At 47.0% G+C, this 18,489-nt stretch overlaps 2 protein-coding genes across 2 annotated transcripts; both read right to left on the reverse strand.

Moving 5' to 3' along the window:
• Positions 1–4,302: 4,302 nt before the first annotated feature.
• LOC135384117 (prolyl 4-hydroxylase subunit alpha-1-like) lies at positions 4,303–8,541 on the reverse strand. The gene is made up of 2 exons (XM_064613338.1): positions 7,499–8,541; positions 4,303–5,160 (listed from the first exon to the last, which is right to left on the reverse strand). The coding sequence occupies exons 1-2, from the start codon at positions 8,528–8,530 to the stop codon at positions 4,663–4,665; spliced, it is 1,530 nt and encodes a 509-aa protein (XP_064469408.1). The 5' UTR covers positions 8,531–8,541; the 3' UTR covers positions 4,303–4,662.
• Positions 8,542–12,362: 3,821 nt separating this feature from the next.
• On the reverse strand, positions 12,363–16,727 carry LOC135385068 (prolyl 4-hydroxylase subunit alpha-2-like). Its single transcript, XM_064614244.1, has 2 exons — positions 15,696–16,727; positions 12,363–12,906 (listed from the first exon to the last, which is right to left on the reverse strand). Exons 1-2 carry the CDS (start codon positions 16,725–16,727, stop codon positions 12,409–12,411), a joined length of 1,530 nt encoding a protein of 509 aa, XP_064470314.1. The 3' UTR covers positions 12,363–12,408.
• Positions 16,728–18,489: the final 1,762 nt, after the last annotated feature.

Consider the following 18,489-nt stretch of genomic DNA (forward strand, 5'->3'; position numbering starts at 1 on the left):
TTTGACATCAACGTCTCCCATTTTTCTTTCCAAGTTTTTGCTGTGATTCTCCGGTTCATTTTGAGGTGAATGGCGTGTTATAAGTCGGAATGCCAGTTAAGAAAGTTGGGCGTCACTTAATTTGCCCCTCTAATTCGTGGCTTTACTTTGCGAGGCAACTATGATCATGAGCTACGCCACAGTGGTAGGACTCTGATCAATTTTTGGCAACCTGAGCGTTCAGTTGGGCGTCACTAAAATAGGAAATATTTTGAAACGTTATAAAATATATCCGGCGTACAGTACACTCGAGTTGCGTATACGCATGCGTAGGTAAAAGAGTTTACACGTCTGCCAACGACATCGGTCTCAGTAAAAGGGCGAAGTGCTAGTGAGGGAAGTCTACAACTAAATGGCACCCGCGAGTGTGGCATTGCAGAAATAACAGTCGACCCTACCCTTCGGTTCGTCCGGGGCTCGGTCTACATAAACATCCCGGCTGGTCGTCGCATGACAACGGAATGCTCTTATTTCAACCATTATCGCCTTTCATCCCCAGCAACAGCCCTCATCCGCTTCTCCAGGCGAACGCCGACATACCGATGGTCCTATGTGGCGACTTCAACGCGGACATAGTGCAGAACACGCACTTCGTCACTTCAATGAAGGACATATGCTAGACATCGATTGCTCCACACGGGTGACGTCGGGTACAACTCTTCGCAATACTTGTCCAGATCTCACGTCTACACGCAACATCAGCGTCGGATGCCTGAATTACATATCCTACACCTCGTACCATCGTCCAGTGTTGAACAGGATGGTTAGACGACACTCCCTCCTGCCGCCCACGATATCACTGACGTAACAGCGAAACACTCTAATATTATACGTACTTTTTTTTCTTTAATTTATTGTTAGTGCCACAGGGCAACTGTGACTATGAGAGGCGTATACAGACTTGGACAGATGGCGAGAGGACAGCAGGAACGAGTCGGAGACTGGGGGGGGGGGGGGTGAGTATGCGGCGTGGGCCGGCTTCAGGGGGAACTGTGTCGACATTCGTCTAAAAAGTCTTCTGAAAGCCCAGGGGAAATCTCAGGTGCACAGCCGGTGGTAGGAGGTATCTGTGGAGTGGTCGCGGTGTTAAGAAGTGAGATAAAAATGGGACGGTGGCATTTGAAGTACACTTTAATGAAGAGGCAGGACTCGGAGGCAGATGATGATAAGTAAGAACTGAAGACAAGAGGAGAAGAGGAAGGAGGCACCTGGGGGCTGAGGGACGCGTGCTGTGGTCCATGCACGCCACGAAGAGTCTTTGGCGACTGGACGTACATATTAAAGATCGTGCAGCACCTGAAGCTGATCTCCAACCTTCAGAGTTCCAATCCAAGCTGGGCTGGTTCCCAACCTCCTCTCGTCCGACTGACAACGATTGCGGTGAAAAATTCGTCGCGCACTATCCCCTGGGGGCTCCATAGAGCGTGACGTTCGACTATTTTTTCGTCACTATCCTCAAGATCCTTGTCAATTCTCATTAATTTGAGTAAATTCGGCACGCTGTTCACATTGCCGTGGTAAAAAGTGACTTTTACTTAGCAAATTGCCGAGCTCAATTCGCAAAAATGTACCTAATAGACCTCTACCTGTTTGTGAACAAATGATGTCATAGTGTTCGACAGCGCCACGAATTTGGTATAGAGTTGAACTTACGCTCAAAGCTAGTGGCGAACAAGGTCGCGCACGAAAGCCACGGTCTTGAGGGGATTTTGATGGTCTCTGAAAGGGACGCGACCTTCCGTCCTAGTTTTCTTTCAATAGGAGGCAGCGAACAAACGCCCATTCTTGGAACCCAGCTCTCTCCTTCCGATCTGTTTCGGTTTCAGTCTGTCTACCAACGTCATGATGACGTTCCTTGGGTAGAGGTTTTATTAAACTTACATTACATGACATTCACATCAGGCGGTGGAAAAAACCTAGTAAGAACAAATGCCGTTGCCCGCATGATTCTAGGTGGTGTAGTTTTTTATTATAATTCAATGGGATGTTCTCTTGCGTCGCGTCAATTTTATTAAAATCGCTGTTTGTTTTTCTATGGGAAATGTCGTCGAATAGACCTCTACCTGTTTGTAAACAAAAGACGTCATAATGTTCGACAGCGCCACGAGTTTGGTAGAGTTGAACTACGTTCAATGCTAGTGGCGAACAAGGTCGCGCCCGAAAGCCACGGTCTTGAGGGGATTACGATGGTCTCTGAAAAGGACGCGACCTTCGGTCCTAGTTTTCTTTCAATAGGAGGCAGCGAACAATTGCCCATTCGTGGAACGCAGCTCTCCCCTTCCGATCTGTTTTGGTTTCGGTAAGTCTACCAACGTCATGATGACGTTTCTCGGGTAGAGGTTTATATATCTGTTCCTGACGTGGCCTACTCAGGGGCGGTAGGGCATACCAGGAAGTAGCGCAGCCGTGGTGGTGGTGGTGAAAGGTCTTGCCGTTGTCGGCCCCACATAGGTGGGAATGTGCGTCCTGGGCCAACTTCTAGGGGAACCGTGCCGACATATGTCTGAAAGCGTCTGACGAAAACCCAGGAAAAAAAACCCAGGCACAGCCGGCACCGGGATTCGAACCCGGATATCTCCCAGTCTCGACGTGACATGGGCCAGCACGCTAACCACTGAGCCACGCGAGCTGGCCAGCGCGGTCGGTAATTAGCTTTCATTATTAATCTTCATCATGAGTGAAAATACGTTTACTTTGTCAATTGCAAAGTTGTAGAGCACAAGCCTGAGGATTCTAGTCCGCTAGAATCGAAACCGCAGTGCCTTTCTACGCCTTGTAAAAAATATGCGAACATGCATTATTTTCGAGCGTTGCGCGGAGTCGGCGGCCACTTTTTTCCTCTCGCTCTCTTGTTGTCACCCCCCAAGCAGTACAATGTACTGAAAGTCGGGTGCAATAGGGGTGGACGGTATGTGTCTTATCAATGTTCTTTAGTTCCACGAGTCTCTTCAAGGCCTTCCACCTACCCGTACACCCCTATTGCACTCTTTCACACTTTCGGTACATTGTGCTGCTGGGGCCATTTCCAACTGATATCAGTCTGTATTCCTCAAAGCATGGGGCACCTCCGCTTCCCATCCTCCTGGTCAATACCGTCAATTTTGTTTTGTTAAAACATGGTAAACCGTACGGACTTATCGAGCAGCGGAATCAGTGATTTTTGTTATCTGCGTGGTCTTCGGAAGTAATGGGTTAGAGGTTTTATTGCGTAACATTTATCACATGAAACTGCGAACTGTGTCTTGGGGGGGGGGGGGGGGGAGTTGAGCAGATCAAACCAGATAAGGTGGGAACAAAAAGGCCACGTTTTGGCGGTAACGTCCCAAGCAGCACAATGTACTGAAAGTCGAGTGCAATAGGGGTGGACGGTATGCGTCTTATCAATGCTCTTTAGTTTCACGAGTGTGTTCAAGGCTTTCCACCTACGCGTCCACCACTATTGCACTCGACTTTCAGTACATTGTGCTGCCTGGGATAGGCCCCCCTTCCCCACGACTTCGCAATGACGCAATCAACCTATTTTCGCTAATTATAAAGATTAATTTTGAAAGTTAACGGCTGCTCTAATTACAGATACACCACACCTTTCTTGTAGTCCCCACCGGGAATGAATATATTTAAAGATTTTTTGCGAAAGAAATATAAATCACGAATTTCATAATATTCTAGTCAGCGACAGCGCTATTTTATTTATTTATTAGCAATACTCTACTGCTTTTATATATAAATTGTAGATGCTGGATGAACAATAATCTGGTCAACATAACATTTAAGCGTCACCAACGCAGAATCGATGATCTGCAGGACGGCAGCTGACGGCAGACGTCTGTCTGCATCTGTCTGTTCCTCTGCGTGTGAATGTGAGTGCACATGGAAGAGAAATGAGTGAGAGAGAGGTGTGAGAGAGAATGCCCCACAGTGAGTGTGTGTCCGTAACTTTACTGAAAGCAGCATTGGTATGTGGTTGTTGGAATGATCGATGTCGGTTTGTTGATGTCCGGGTGGCGTAACTGGTAGCACACCTGTTCGGATATCAGAGAGGTGTAGGTTCGATTCTCGCCACCGGCACTCGTTGTGGTAACTTACAGGTTGTCTGCGCGCCCTTGAACATGCATTCGTATTGCGACCACTGTTGCATCATTATACACGAACTTTTTTTTGTCTTAGAGTGCCACGTGACCGTCCTGTTCACATGTGTGCCGCTCAATAGTACATGAGTGATATACAATGAAGCCTGTATGCTTGAGCTTTCCAGCGCCGACATTCTTTGATTCTTTTTTTTTTTTTTGCGAAATCTGAGCGGCGGAGCCCGTTATGGAGTTCCACAACACACAACAAGCGTTCCAAAGAACACGCAGGTCGTTGCTTCAAGCAAGCAGAGTCCTCCAAAAGTCGTCCCAATACAGAGTCTCAATATAAACAGACAACAGTGCATAACAGAGGGAACACATGAGACAGGAACACTCGAATTTCGTGCGCAACAACGACGTACCCGTCCAGTTCATTTCCAATTCAATCCCATCCTGAATCAGTTGAGTGATAAAAGAAAGAAAGAAAAAAAAATCATCCAGCAGGAATTCAACGACACGTTAGTTTTGGCATAGAACCATATTCTAAACGACGCTACCCATGTAGGGGTAATTCGTAGTTCACTTTGTACTGTCCACTTTCTCGGATCCATTTCGTAGCAATCCATTTGGAGCCTCTCAAGACGGGACAGGAGCCATGTAACGTCCTCATATCTCTGGTGCGCGTCTCGGTCCATGTCTGGACGTAATCCGTCTCACTTTCTCCCGGAGTCTTCATATTGAACCAGAAGAGAGCCAGACCAGCTTTAGGCCTGACTTCGATGTCCAATTTGGGGAATACCGTAGAGCCACCGGCTGCCACGTCTGATAGATAGAGGAGTGCCGTTGCTACACGTAAGCCATTCTGTACCGTGTAGTCCTCCAGTGCGTCTCCTGGATTACCATTGTCGTTGTGGGGTCCGTAGTGACCGCCCAGTCCGTAGTTGACTATCTGAAGTGGCTCTGCATTATTAATACTCAGCCCAGTAACTGCTGAGATACGTCGTGATACCCTCGCAGCGACTGCGTCGTCACCGTCGTCGAGCCAAAGCAACTGCACAGGTTCAATAATACAAGATTAAGTAACGCGTGGGTTGACAAAACGAAGAAAAAGCCATGCATCATCACACCGACCATGGTTCAGAATTGAGCTGGGCTTTTGCAAAGTTGATGCATTTTGCGTTGGGCACTAACGTCTAGTACCAGAAGCTAATATTTGAAAGGGGCCGTAAACAGGTACAAAAGGTGCACACTTCTTTGTGTTATATTATTGAAACTTAGGCAGTGAAAACTCCTTGCAATTACTAACGCTCAAAAACAAAAAGCGCTTGCATGCGGAAGAAATATTCACTGCACTCTTTCGCAATTTAGCTCCGTTTTTTTTCGCAATTTAGCTAACTTTTCGTCATTTTGACGTAGCGCTTTCCTCACCAATTACGATCGAGTGTTCCACGTATGATTTTATTTCAAATGCGGAAGTGGACTAGATCAACGTGAATCCTCTTCTATTCAAAATCTAAACAGTTACAGCCTCAAACAAAAAGAAATGCGTTTAATTTAGGTATCATACGCGCACTAAGTTTTCTGGGCAGCAGCACGTAGCACACCACGAGCGCGAATGAATATCCGGGATTACAGTTCCGGAATCTTAGGTAGGTGCGCGATGGAACATCTTCGTCATCTTCGAATGGTTCCGACAACTGGGCTGCCGTACTTTGGATTGACCCACGCTGCATCGAGTCACCAGCTCGCGTGGTACAGTGGATAGCATGCTGGCCATGTCACGTCGTGACTGGGAGGAACCCGGGTTCGAATCTCGTCATGTGACAGCAGCCCAACTGTTGACGTTTGCGCCAGCCGGAGACGTTGAAGATGTCATGACGTTGAATTTCGGAACCACGGAGCGCAAAACGTCGTTTTACACAAACAAACTGAGCACTCCGACTCACAGCTGATAACGAAGTATGTTTATTGGCTGGTAATTTGAAACGTCATGTGCGCAGCTCGGCCCCCCGATTGGACGGCAAAACGCTACGTAGCTATGTGACGTATGCGTGGTGGAGAGAGGCTCGCTGGTTACTCATCTTTGAAAGCAGTTACATGGGTCAATGAGCTGGCACGAGCCGAACGAAATGTATATTTGGGTATTATGATCTGCGTTCTTTCATGGGGTATCATTATTTCAGAAATGTTTGGTGGCCTGTTTACGGCCCCTTTAATGCTTTAGATTTAGAACCCTCAACTTGGAAAGTCGTGACCGTCTGATGGGTGTCTGAAGGTGTGAAGCCTCGAACAAACCTCTCTCCACCCTTCCTGTTCCCATACTAGCGTGCTGCGCATGCGCACTGCTACAGGGAAGACCTCTCTCTCTCTCTCTCTTTCACTCACTCTCTCCGGTAGCGCTGCGAAAGGGCAACCCGCCGGGGAGTAAGATAACTGCGCCACTGTTGTGGCTGTGTAGTTAGTGGGAGTTAGTAACAGTTGGTGATAGTGGTAGTTAGTGGTAATGGGTGGGTGGTGGGTCGTAGGCTGTAAAGAAAAAAAAAAGATACATAAGAGAATACCTCTAATGCTAACGCATTTCCGCCCCATTCTCGGACAACGCCAATCAGGGACCGCCCTTTTGCGCTGGCAAGTATCCAATCAGGGACCGGTAGAAGGGCATTTGGAGACCTACGGGCGAGTGGGAGGGCGTCTGCAGGTCGCAGAGAGCCTGCGATCGGCGTGTGGAATGTCACTTCTTAGCGTCGGACGTGTTTGTACAGCCAGAAGCGTAGCACAGTGTTCCACGCGACATAGGCGCGTCAGAACTCCCTCTGGTAAGCGAAAGTTGCCGTATTTACTGATGACTTTTGAGTATATTGCGGAAGCAGACGATCTCCGAGACAATTACCTGCGCTATACACTCCCATTGGTGTGCCAGCCTTACGTCATCACGATGTTACTATTTCTGGGGCGTCCCTAGCTACAGAGAGAGTGCGAACCTTTAGAACACGTTTTAATATGTAAGCTGGTCTCAAAAGAGAAACTTGGCCAACTACACCCTTCAGCGGTGCTGAACGTTACCGTATCGGTCTCATACGTACGGTTCCGGATACGACAATCCCTTTAAAGTAAGGACGAGAGAGAACTATACTGCTGAATTTTTACCACCCCCCACGGTGAATTTGTTTCATACCTGTCGTTACCCTTCGTGGCGTACAGCGAGGGCGTGCGTCAATTTTGCCGATTTCCCTACAAGCTACCTGATGCATAACTTCCTAAGTCCGAGCTGAGCACTACGGAACTATACATGCGGAATAAAAGCAGTGAAAGAACGAGCAGTAGGTTTTGACAGTACCTCTTGCCGCGCCATGCTATCTTTCCAAACTTAGTTTACTGCAGGTGCTTACCTTTCCTACTCGATATGCTGGTAACGGCTCTGTCGTTGTACGACTTAGCTTGTTCTTTGTGACATCGCACATCGATTCGCACTCTTCCCTACTTAACAGATCATGGTATAAGATTATAATCGGATCGGCAGACAGCACTTCCACTTTCACTGGTTGAAGGAGCATTGCTGGGTTACCACTTGCTGTTGTCATTCTGCATGTCAACTTAGAGCTTCTTCTCCGGCTCGAATCTTCTCGTTGTAAACAAGTGTTGGCAAAATAGTACGCATCAGCTTCCATAGGTGATACAGGTTCATGCGGGGTTTTCTTAGCACTTGAGTTTGTCTTCCATTGGCGGAAGGTAGCCGATACGTTGACGCTCTCCGGTGGATACCGAATAACTTGTCTGGCAAAGGCCATAGCGGAAGATACTTGCTTTCTCATGAGCAATGAGAGCGCCATGATGTCGTTAAAGCTATGTTTGGCACTGCTGCTGTTTCTGGCTACTTTCATCGCTTCCTGCACCCAGTCAATGGGAGTCTTATAGTCCTTTAGCAAGCACATGTACGCTATCTGAGTCATCTCATTTGAAGTTGGCGGGGGCAAGAGGGGTGACCTCATCTCTATTAGCCTAGAAACATTCAGATGGTAGATTTTCTGCAGCCGACACAGCCCTATCGCGGCACCTTCCAAGTCTGTTCTTGTCGGAAATACGCTACCTGAAACGGTGACGGCCAAGTTGTCCACGTTGCGGATCGACATTTCGGATCTAAATCCGCCGTAGACATTGTGCAACAGTATCTGGCAGCCCTCTAAGTCGCGCAAAAGGTGCCCAGAATATCGCTCGAAGCGGGAGAGGCGTTCTTCCTCCAGCGTGACGTACTCCTGCAGAGCTTTAGTTACCATGCGTTCAGTATGCAGCAGTTGCGTCTGTTCACGGGTAGACGTGTACAGATCTGGTGTGGGTTCGCAATGTCCTCCGTGCCATCTGCCAAGCTGAATCAGGATATAAAAGGCGATCGGCACCAAGTACTCGGGGAACATTGTATTCATTTTGGACTCTAGCGTTCCTCGACCTTCTTCCTCTTCCTCTTCTTCTTCTTCTCTAATGTAGAGTACGCGTCACGCTCCCTCGATACCCGCACAAAGCCGTCATCAAAGGTTTGAGGGGTAACGGAAGTTCAACAACACGATTCGGTAGATGCAAGATTTTACGTTTTACTTTACGCGTAATGTGCTCAACGTGCACTGTGCTAAAAGTAGAAGTGTCTACTCCCAACATTAGTACATTTCTTTATCTCACAGAGACGTGACGGCGGCAACACGTGCACGTTACAGTATAGGAAAGACAGGCTGTTCCAACATGCAGGAAGGGAGTTGCCTCAGGACAGAAGCCGCCGATATTTCGAACAGAGACTGTTCTTCTTCTGGGCGGCCCAGAAGAAGAACAGTCTCTGTTCGAAATATCGGCGGCTTCTGTCCTGAGGCAACTTCCTTCCTACATCTCTACCGGTTCGCTGGATTTCTACCCATCTATGTTCCAACATGCAGTGCGATCTAATGTAGACTGGACGCTGCTTTCGATTGACAGGATAAGACGACGCACCGTAAATGACTGCCCACAAACCATTAAAAAGAAAGACTTTTCGGAAGAGATCCTTGAAAATCTAACGAGGGCATTATTCGAGTGCGACAGCTGATAAAGATGCCGCAATTGCTATCGGTGCTACTTGCAAATCGTAGATGAAAGTTAAGCTGTTACCCCTATAGGGTACTGATTTATCCAGTCACCGCAACACCCCCATATGATTGTCGATATCCCGAATCCTCCCAATTTTTGCAGCACTTTCCTGCGCATGCGATTGCACATAAACCACTGCCCTGGGTCTGAGGCCAACTTGAACAAAATCTCAGGTTTGTCAGGCACAAGCGAGATATGACAACGTGGCCCGGCTGGTCACTGATAGGTAAAAGCGGTGGCTGAGATGGTGCAGGTGGTGCTAGTGAACAAGCTCGACGTTGTCGGCCTCGCAGAGATGAGCAACGTCATGACTAACGCTTAGGGGGAATGTGCGTCCGGGGCCGACTTCTAAAAGAGAACTGTGCCTAGTCTCGGGGTTTTTACATTATGCATCATCTTCTCCAGCTCGATTGCTTCCTAGCCATTTTTTCATTAACATATGTCTGACAGCGTCTGAGCAAAACCCAGGAACAACCCCAGACAGCACAGCCATCACCAGGATTCGAACCCTCTTATTTCCCTGTCTCGACGTGGCATGGCCAGCGCGCTAACCACATAACCACACAAGCTGGTCAGAGAGGACGTACGCGTTTAGTGAGTCGAGATGTTGAGCATGATGGAACAAATCAGCAGGAGAGTCGAAGAAAGGCAAGACAGAGGTTTATTAAGGCTTTTTGGGTGCTGAAGGGCCGAATTAAGAGTTAATGGAAGATGTTTAGACGCCGACTATGCAGCGATGAACTCCAGAGCTTGCGTGGCGATCGTTGCTTTTGCCCGTTGCTGCCACGATGTTGATGAGCCTGTGGAAGTGGAAGTGATATGGTGATGACACTGTCGTTCACACGACCCGCATGTTAAAAGTACAGAATGATACAGTTCAAAATATCGATCAGCGGCGTAGCGTGTGCAAAGGAATAATTCTTCAAATGATGTGTTTTACTTCTTCGTAGAATAGATCTTTTCTTCAGGTCTTGAGACATTTGCTGAGGTACGTCCTGAGCATTCGAGCTGTGTCCCATAAAGCCAGAAGTTCTTCCTCGATGGTGGATTCAGTGCCTTCAGATATCTCCCAGTAAGAAGGCAAAAGAATTGAGATCAGTATAACCAAAAAAAAGGACCATGAACCTTGCCCACGCTCAAAGATACGATAACAGGACATACTACGATCAAATCGAGTGTAACAAATCCAAACAGGAAATCCAAGTCCAGAATTCCAAGTCCTTTAATCTTTGCAACAGAGAGAGAAATAGAGAGACAGGGTACAAGATCCTACCATGTAACTTATAGACAAAAAACAAGGAGCCCGTCTTGCGCTCCGGCACATTGTTACATTGTTGTAATGTGAGGTTTCTGGAGTTCCCTACCCAAACACCGATGGATGCCATGTATTCTTCACTTGAGGTCCTGCGTTACGTATCCTTGAGGGTCAAACAGTTCAATTTTCCATTAGAAACGAAAACATAGTTTCGGTTTCCCCCCAGAGCATAAAATTTTGTTTCGGCTTCCGTTTTGTTCGGGTTCGTCCAAAAATAACGCTTTTTTTCCTCTCTCTCTCTCTCTCTCGGTTTTGGGTTTACGTTTTCGGTTCGCTTCGGAACCCTGGTTAACACCGTGAAGCAAATGTGACTCTGAACGATAGGTTTAAAGATATGCGTGCACTGTAAACTGAAAAACACCCTTATGGGTGTAAATGGCCTGTCCTATAACTCACTACTTTTTACACCGTATGGTCTGGAACGCCATTTTTGAGGGTGTATTCTGTGTAAAACACCCTTTAAAATGGTGCTTTTCCTGGAAAACGCCGTAATTTGAACCCTTTATGCACCCTTTCATGAGGGTGTTTAACAATCTTACACCTTGTAAAAAAGGGTGTTTAAAGGGTGCAAAAGAAGGCATTTTCAAGCAAAAGCACCATTTCAAAGAGTGTTCTACATAGAATACACCCTCAAAAAAGGGTGTTCCAGACCATACGGTGTAAAAAGTAGTGCGAGTTATAGGACAGGCCATTTACACCCATAAGGGTGCTTTTCAGTTTACAGTGTGCAGGAGAAGAGGACAGGAAAATAAAGGAAATTTATTATTTATTATGGCATCCTGGTTCCGCCTCACGGATAACTGTGCTAATGACTTCTGGAAAGCCCATCAGAAAACCTGGAGTAAAGCTTAGAAAGCACATCCGGATTCCATTGACACTTCGCAGCCTTCAGCCTGCATTACGTCACACTCTAGCGGTAGCGCTGCAGTCAGCTGATAATAATGAATAATAATGGTGTCGTGATGGTACACGTAACGTTTGTCTGACTAGTGTGGCGACATGCTGCACGTGTGCAGGGGAAGGACTGCGGATAATTTCGACCACCTGGGGTTCTTTTGACGTGCGCCGGAAATCTCCGACACACGGTGCTGGAAGCAATGTTCGTCTGTGTGTCAATGTGAGTACACATGGAAGAAAAATGTGTGAGAGATAATGGGTCAGAGTGTCTGTGTGTCCGTAACTTTACTGACTCTTTTTTGCCCTGTACAACTCCGGATTGTGGTCACGTACAGGGTGTGTGCAGATGAACTCCAGTGGCATTTACACACGTATACATGAGCCACTGGAGTTTATCTGCACGACCTGTACACGCATTCGAATGGAGACCGCTGTCGCATCATTATACACGGACTTTTTTTCTGGTTTGTTCGTGTGCCACGAGACCGTCCACTTACCAGACCAGCGTTCCCGTTACGGTTGGGACTGTACCGTTTACATGTGTGCTGCTCCATAGTAGATGAGCGAATACAATGATCCCCGATAAGTCCCGGCACCGACGTTTTTTTTTTTTTTTTTACAATTACTTATTTCATTGCTTCATGTGCGGCGGAGCCCGTTATGGAGTTGCTCATCGTTTCTCGCGACAAGCGTTCCAAAGAACACGCAGGCTGTTTCTTCAAGCAAGCAGAGTTGTAGTCATCCAACAGTCGTCCCAACAAAGAGTCACAATATACGGATAGACAACAGTGCATAACAGAGTGAACACATGAGACAGGAACACTCAATTTCGAGCGCAAGAACGGCGTACCCGTCCAGTTCAATCCACACCGAGAATCATTGAATTGAGTGAGAAAAAAAAAAGAAAAAAAAGAAAGAAACACACAGCAGAATTCAACGACACGTTAGTTTTGGCATAGAAGCATATTCCAAACGACGTCACCCACGTAGGGGTAATTGGTAGTTAACTTTGTACTGTCCGCTTTCTACGAGCCATTTTGTAGCAATCCATTTGGAGCCTCTCAAGACGGGGCAGGAGCCATGTAACGTCCGCATATCTCTGGTGCGCGTCTCGCTCCATGTCCGCACGTAATCCGTCTCATTTTCCCCAGGAGTCTTCAGGTTGAACCAGAAGAGAGCCAGACCAGCTTTAGGCCTGACTACGATGTCCAATTTCGGGAAAACGGTAGAGCCACCGGCTGCCACGTCTGAGAGGTAGAGGAGAGCCGTTGCTAAACGGAAGTCATTTTGCACAGTGTAGTCCTCCAGTGAAGCTCCTGGATACCAGTTGTCGTTGTGGGGTCCGTAGTGACCACCCAGTCCGTAGTTGACTATCTGAAGTGCCTCTGCATTATTAGTACTCAGTCCAGTAACTGCTGAGATACGTCGTGATATCCTCGCAGCGACGGCGTTGTCACCGTCGTCGAGCCAAAGCAACTGCACAGTAATACAAGATTAGGTTACGCGTGGATTCACAAAACGAAGAAAGAGACATGCATCATGCCCACCAAGCTCAAGAATTCAGCTGGGCTTTTGCAGGGTTGATGCATTTAGCATTCAGCATTAGCGTGTACTATGAGAACGTAATATTTTAATGCGTCAGCATTAGAACCCCGAAGTTGGAAAATCGTGACCGTCCGATGGACGTGTGAAGGTGTGAAGCCTCGGAGGAAACCTCCCTCCTCGGCGACAGCCCAGCTCATACCAAGACAACTCATACCACACTCAACTCATACCACGCTCCTCAACTCATACCAGGACAACTCATACCAAAACAACTCATACCAGGACAACTCATACCAGGATAACTCATACCAAGACAACTCATACCACACTCGACTTTTTCTTCTTTTTCTTGCGGGACGACGGGTTGTTTTCGGGATTAGCTTGTCAAACTCAAAACTCATGCACACGCCCGGAAATGCCATCAGGAAAAAAAAAATTAAAAAAAAAATGACAGAACTTCACTGATACTGAAGTTCTTCCCGCCGTTCTACTGAAGTTCAACAAGTCTGCCTGACCATGAAGAATAGGTTGCTAGTCCCTGGCTGGTGCCTGACGCCCCAACGCATCGCGAAAACAACGCCTGGAGAAACATGTCAATGGTCACATTGAGTATAGCATTGTAATGGGCTGCAATACGGATTGAGCCTATTGATGACGTATTCAAAGAACTAGTATTTTAGTGTTCCGTGCGACAATGGAAATGTGGGACATTCTCGATTTGGCTTCTTTAGAAAAAAAAAAAAACTCCCCATTTCTCAGTACAGCTGCAGTGTGCTTTAACTATGTTTCATTGTGCGTCGGTAATTGTCATCTGTAGGAATGCTGCATTTCCTTCAGTATAAGTCACATTCTGCGACATTTTTTTCCTGATATGGGGGCCTTTCCCTGCGTGACTTGAATTTGAATGGTACAAAAAAGCTACTCCCATAATCAACATCCCTTCCCGCAAGACAAAAATAAATAAATAAATAAAAATAACATGTTTCTCGCAAAAAAAAAAAAAAAACTAAACAGAAAACACAGTTAAGTGTGGTATATGAGTTGTCTTGGTATGAGTTGTCCAGGTATGAGCTTGCCTGGTATTGTTTGTCTTAGTATGAGTTGTCTTGGTATGAGTTGTCCTGGTATGAGTTGTGTATGGTATAAGTTGTCCCGGTATGAGTTGTCTGCTATGAGTTTTCCTGGTATGAGTTGTCTCGGTATCAGCTGGGGTAGAGCCCCCTCCTCCTTTCCTTCTCCCACACCCACGTGCTACGCATGCGCACTGGTACAGGGAAGACATCTCTCTCCGCCAGTGCGACAAAGGGGGAACTCTCCGGGGGAGTAATAACGGTTGCGCCGCTGTTGTGGCTGTGTAGTTAGTGGTAGTTAGTAACAGCTGGTGATAGTTACTGATAGTCGGAGGTGGATAGAGTTGCATAGTGCTCAATAGTGGTGGTAGATCGGCTGTAAACAAACAAACAGAAAAACATAAGAGAATACATCTAATGCTAACGCATTTCCGCCGCATTAATTGCATTAATCGTCTTTCGTTTTTTTTTAAATAATTCTGGAATGATGCGTTACGGACCAGTTGAAGCCAGCGGTGAGCATTTGGCATCGTAACAAAGGCTTAAAAAATGTCAGTCAGTGTTTGAATAAATTGGTGTCGTATTGTTTCCTCTCGTAAGCTTTAAGACTATGTCGGACTGCTGCTAGTGCTTTTGTTATCAACCTGAATGTTCTTTAGCGCGCGCAGGAATCTCATCTGACACACAACGCGAGTGTTTAGCGACTGCCATTAAATGGACTGTCATATCCCTCCCGGTAGATCCCGAAACTGTAGTGCCGTTTTAGTCCTCGTTGATCACCGGCAATAACGCCGAAAATCTCATGCGAAATAGTGGAGTGGTTTCTGCGCAAGACCAGGAGACGGATGCTGAGAGCATGCCGGAATTCGGGCGCGGATGTCAGGCGCTGACAAGTATATAACCAGGGACCGGTAGGACCGGACAGGGACCGGACATTTGGAGACCTTCGTGCGAGTGGGATGGCGTCTGCAGATCGCAGAGAGTCTATGATTTGCTTGTGGAACGTCACTTCTGGGTTAGCGTCGGACGTGTTTGTTCAGCCAGGAGCGTGGCACCGTGTTCCACGCGACATGGTCGCGTCGGCGTATTTACTGATGACTTTTGAGTATATTGCGGTGCGAAAGCGACGCGGACGAGCTTCGACACAATCACCTGCGCTACACTCCCATTGGTGTACCAGCCTTACGTCATCACGATGTTACTATTGCTGGGGCGTCTTTAGCTGCAGAGGGAGTGCGAACCTTATGTAAGCTGTTTTCAAAACAGAAAGTTGGCCAACGAGACCTTGAAGCGGTGCTGAAGGTTACCGTATCGGTTTCGTACGTACGGTTCCGGATACGATGGTCCCTTTAAGGTATGGACGAGAGAGAACTATACTGCTGAATTTTTACCACCCCACGGTGAACGCGTTTCGTCCCTGGTGTTGCCCCTCGTGGCGTACAGTGTGGGCGTGCGCCAATTTCGCTGATTTCCCAATAAGCTACCTCATGGACGACTTCTGCCGCCCGAACTAAGCACTGTGTTCCACAAAGAAAAAAAGAAAAATATACATACGGAAGAAAAGCAGTGAAAGAACGAGCAGTAGGTTTTGGCAGTACACCTTGCCAAGCCGTGCTATGCTTCCAAAGTTAGTTTACCGTAGATGCTTACCTTTCCTACTCGATATGCTGGTAACGTCTCTATGGTTGTACGACTTAGCTTGTTCTTTGTGACATCGCACATCGATTCGCACTCTTCCCTACTCAACAGATCATGGTATAAGATTATGATCGGATCGGCAGACAGCACTTCCACTTTCACTGGTTGAAGGAGCATTGCTGGGTTACCAGTTGCTGTTGTCATTCTGCATGTCAACTTAGAGCTTCTTCTCCGGCTCGAATCTTCTCGTTGTAAACAAGTGTTGGCAAAATAGTACGCATCAGCTTCCATAGGTGATACAGGTTCATGCGGGTTTTTCTTAGCACTTGAGTTTGTCTTCCATTGGCGGAAGATAGCCGATACGTTGACACTCTCCGGTGGATACCGAATAACTTGTCTGGCAAAGGCCATAGCGGAAGATACTTGCTTTCTCTTGAGCAATGAAAGCGCCATGATGTCGTTAAAGCTATGTTTGGCACTGCTGCTGTTTCTGGCTACTTTCATTGCTTCCTGTACCCAGTCAATGGGAGTCTTATAGTCCTTTAGCAAGCACATGTACGCTATCTCAGTTATCTCATTTGGAGTTGGCGGGGGCAAGAGGGGTGACCTCATCTCTATTAGACTAGATACATTCAGATGGTAGATTTTCTGCAGCCGACACAGCCCTATTGCGGCACCTTCCAAGTCTGTTCTTGTCGGAAATACGCTACCTGAAACGGTGACGGCCAAGTTGTCCACGTTGCGACTCGATATTTCGGGTCTGGATCCGCCGTACAGATTGTGCAATAGTATCTTGCAGCCCTCTAAATCGTGCAAAAAGCGCGCAGAATATCGCTCGAAGCGGGAGAGGCGTTCTTCCTCCAGCGTGACGTACTCCTGCAGAGCTTTAGTTACCATGCGTTCAGTATGCAGCAGTTGCGTCTGTTCACGGGTAGACGTGTACAGATCTGGTGTGGGCTGGCCATGTCCACCGTGCCATCTGCCAAGCTGAATCAGGATAGAAAGGGCGAGTGGCACCAAGTACTCAGGGGTCATTCCATTCATTTTGAACTGTAGTGTTCCTCAATCTGCTTCTTCTTCTGCTTCTTCTCTATTGTAGAGAACGTGTTGTCGCTTTCTCGGTATACCCGTACAAAGCCGTTATAAAAGGTTTTGGGGCTAACGGAAATTTATCAACACGATTAGGCAGATGCAAAATTTTACTTTACGCGCACTGTGCTTAAAGTAGCACAGAAGTCATTTTTAACACCCTGTTTTCTTTGTATAAAACTGCTAAGCAGGCCAGTAAAATGCACCATGAGAAGTAATTCACCCCACAGAGTCATAATTATCGCAGAAATTGAGTTTAAAGCACGCCGCAAAAGGCGACGGTGCGCAGCGGCGGTGGAGAGAGCAGTACCAGCCTGTTACATCCCTGTGCAAGGGCCACGCTCGCTGATTGGTCCAGAGAAATGTTGTCTGCTACTCAGCTAACTCAGGTGTCGTCTGCTACTGGGCTGTTCGGGATTCTGAAAAAGCATTGCTCCTGGGTCGGCCATGATTCGGCCGCTCCTTCTATCCCCATCCTTGCTCCTGTAACGTCATCGGTGACGTGGCATCGTAGTTCTCCTCGTTATACTCGGAGTGGCGAGTTAACGGTGAATGGGCGGAGACATGTTTATGTGAGTTTTTTTTTTTTTCTGGGAAACAAATTGGCACACATCAAAACCTTTCGCGCTATGCTGTAAAATGAAACACACACTTTCATCAGACGTCTTAATCTCAATTTTTTCTTGAATAGCCCTCTGTAGTCCTGTAAAGTAGAAGTGTATACTCCCAACATGCGTAAATTTGTTCGTCTCACAGAGACGTGACAGAGACAAGACACGTTATAGTAGCAAAGACGGGCTGTTCCAACATGCAGTGCGATCTAGTGCATACTGGGCGCTGCTTTGGAATGAAGCACGACGTCCAAAATATTGCGGTAGGCGTACAACTCGTTGGAGCTGGCGAGCTTGTTGTTCGCATAAACGGCGACCATGCCGCTCAACAGATGGTCTATTGGGAACACGACATCTTTCTCGTCCATTTCTCCTCCGTCGTCGCGGATTTTGCGCGCGGTCAAAGACACGAAGCTGTCGTAGAGATCCAAGTGTGCCCTTGTAAATTTTGAATAGAAAATTCGATCACGGTATTATTTACCCTGTTGACCGGATAAAAGAGTTGTTAGGATAAAAAAGGCGCAGTAAATGACTATACCGAAAAACCATTAACAAAACACTGCCCTGAAGTTATCCTTAAAAATCGTCCTTATCCTTAAAAAATCATAAAAATCCTTAAAATCTTTAAAAAAAAATCCCAAAAAATAACAAATACATACATACAAATACATACATACACATACTATTCGAGTGCGATAACTGTTAAAGATGTCCGAATTGCTATCGCTGATGAAGGTAAGATGAAGTTAAGCTGTTACACGTATAGGGTTCTGATTTACCCAGCCCCCGCAACACACTCATATACGCTTGCCGACATCCCCCGCCCTTTATTTCCTGTGCAACGACTACAGAGCGGCTTTTGGTACTTCTGCTTTAGACACATGTCCACATTGATACATAAAACTTGTTCTCACGTATCTGCGATGTGCATGCGATTCTGCATCAACCACTGCCCTGGGGCTGATGCCAACTTGAACAAAATCTCAGGCTTGTCAGGCATAAGCGAGATGACAACGCGGCCCGGCTGGTCGCTGATGCACTGTAAAAAAATACTGTGATTTCTACGGGCGTTTAATAGTATTTGACGACGGCGTGTTACCGTAAAC

The sequence above is a fragment of the Ornithodoros turicata genome, chromosome 2, assembly GCF_037126465.1.
Source record: "Ornithodoros turicata isolate Travis chromosome 2, ASM3712646v1, whole genome shotgun sequence".
Classification (NCBI taxonomy): domain Eukaryota; kingdom Metazoa; phylum Arthropoda; class Arachnida; order Ixodida; family Argasidae; genus Ornithodoros; species Ornithodoros turicata.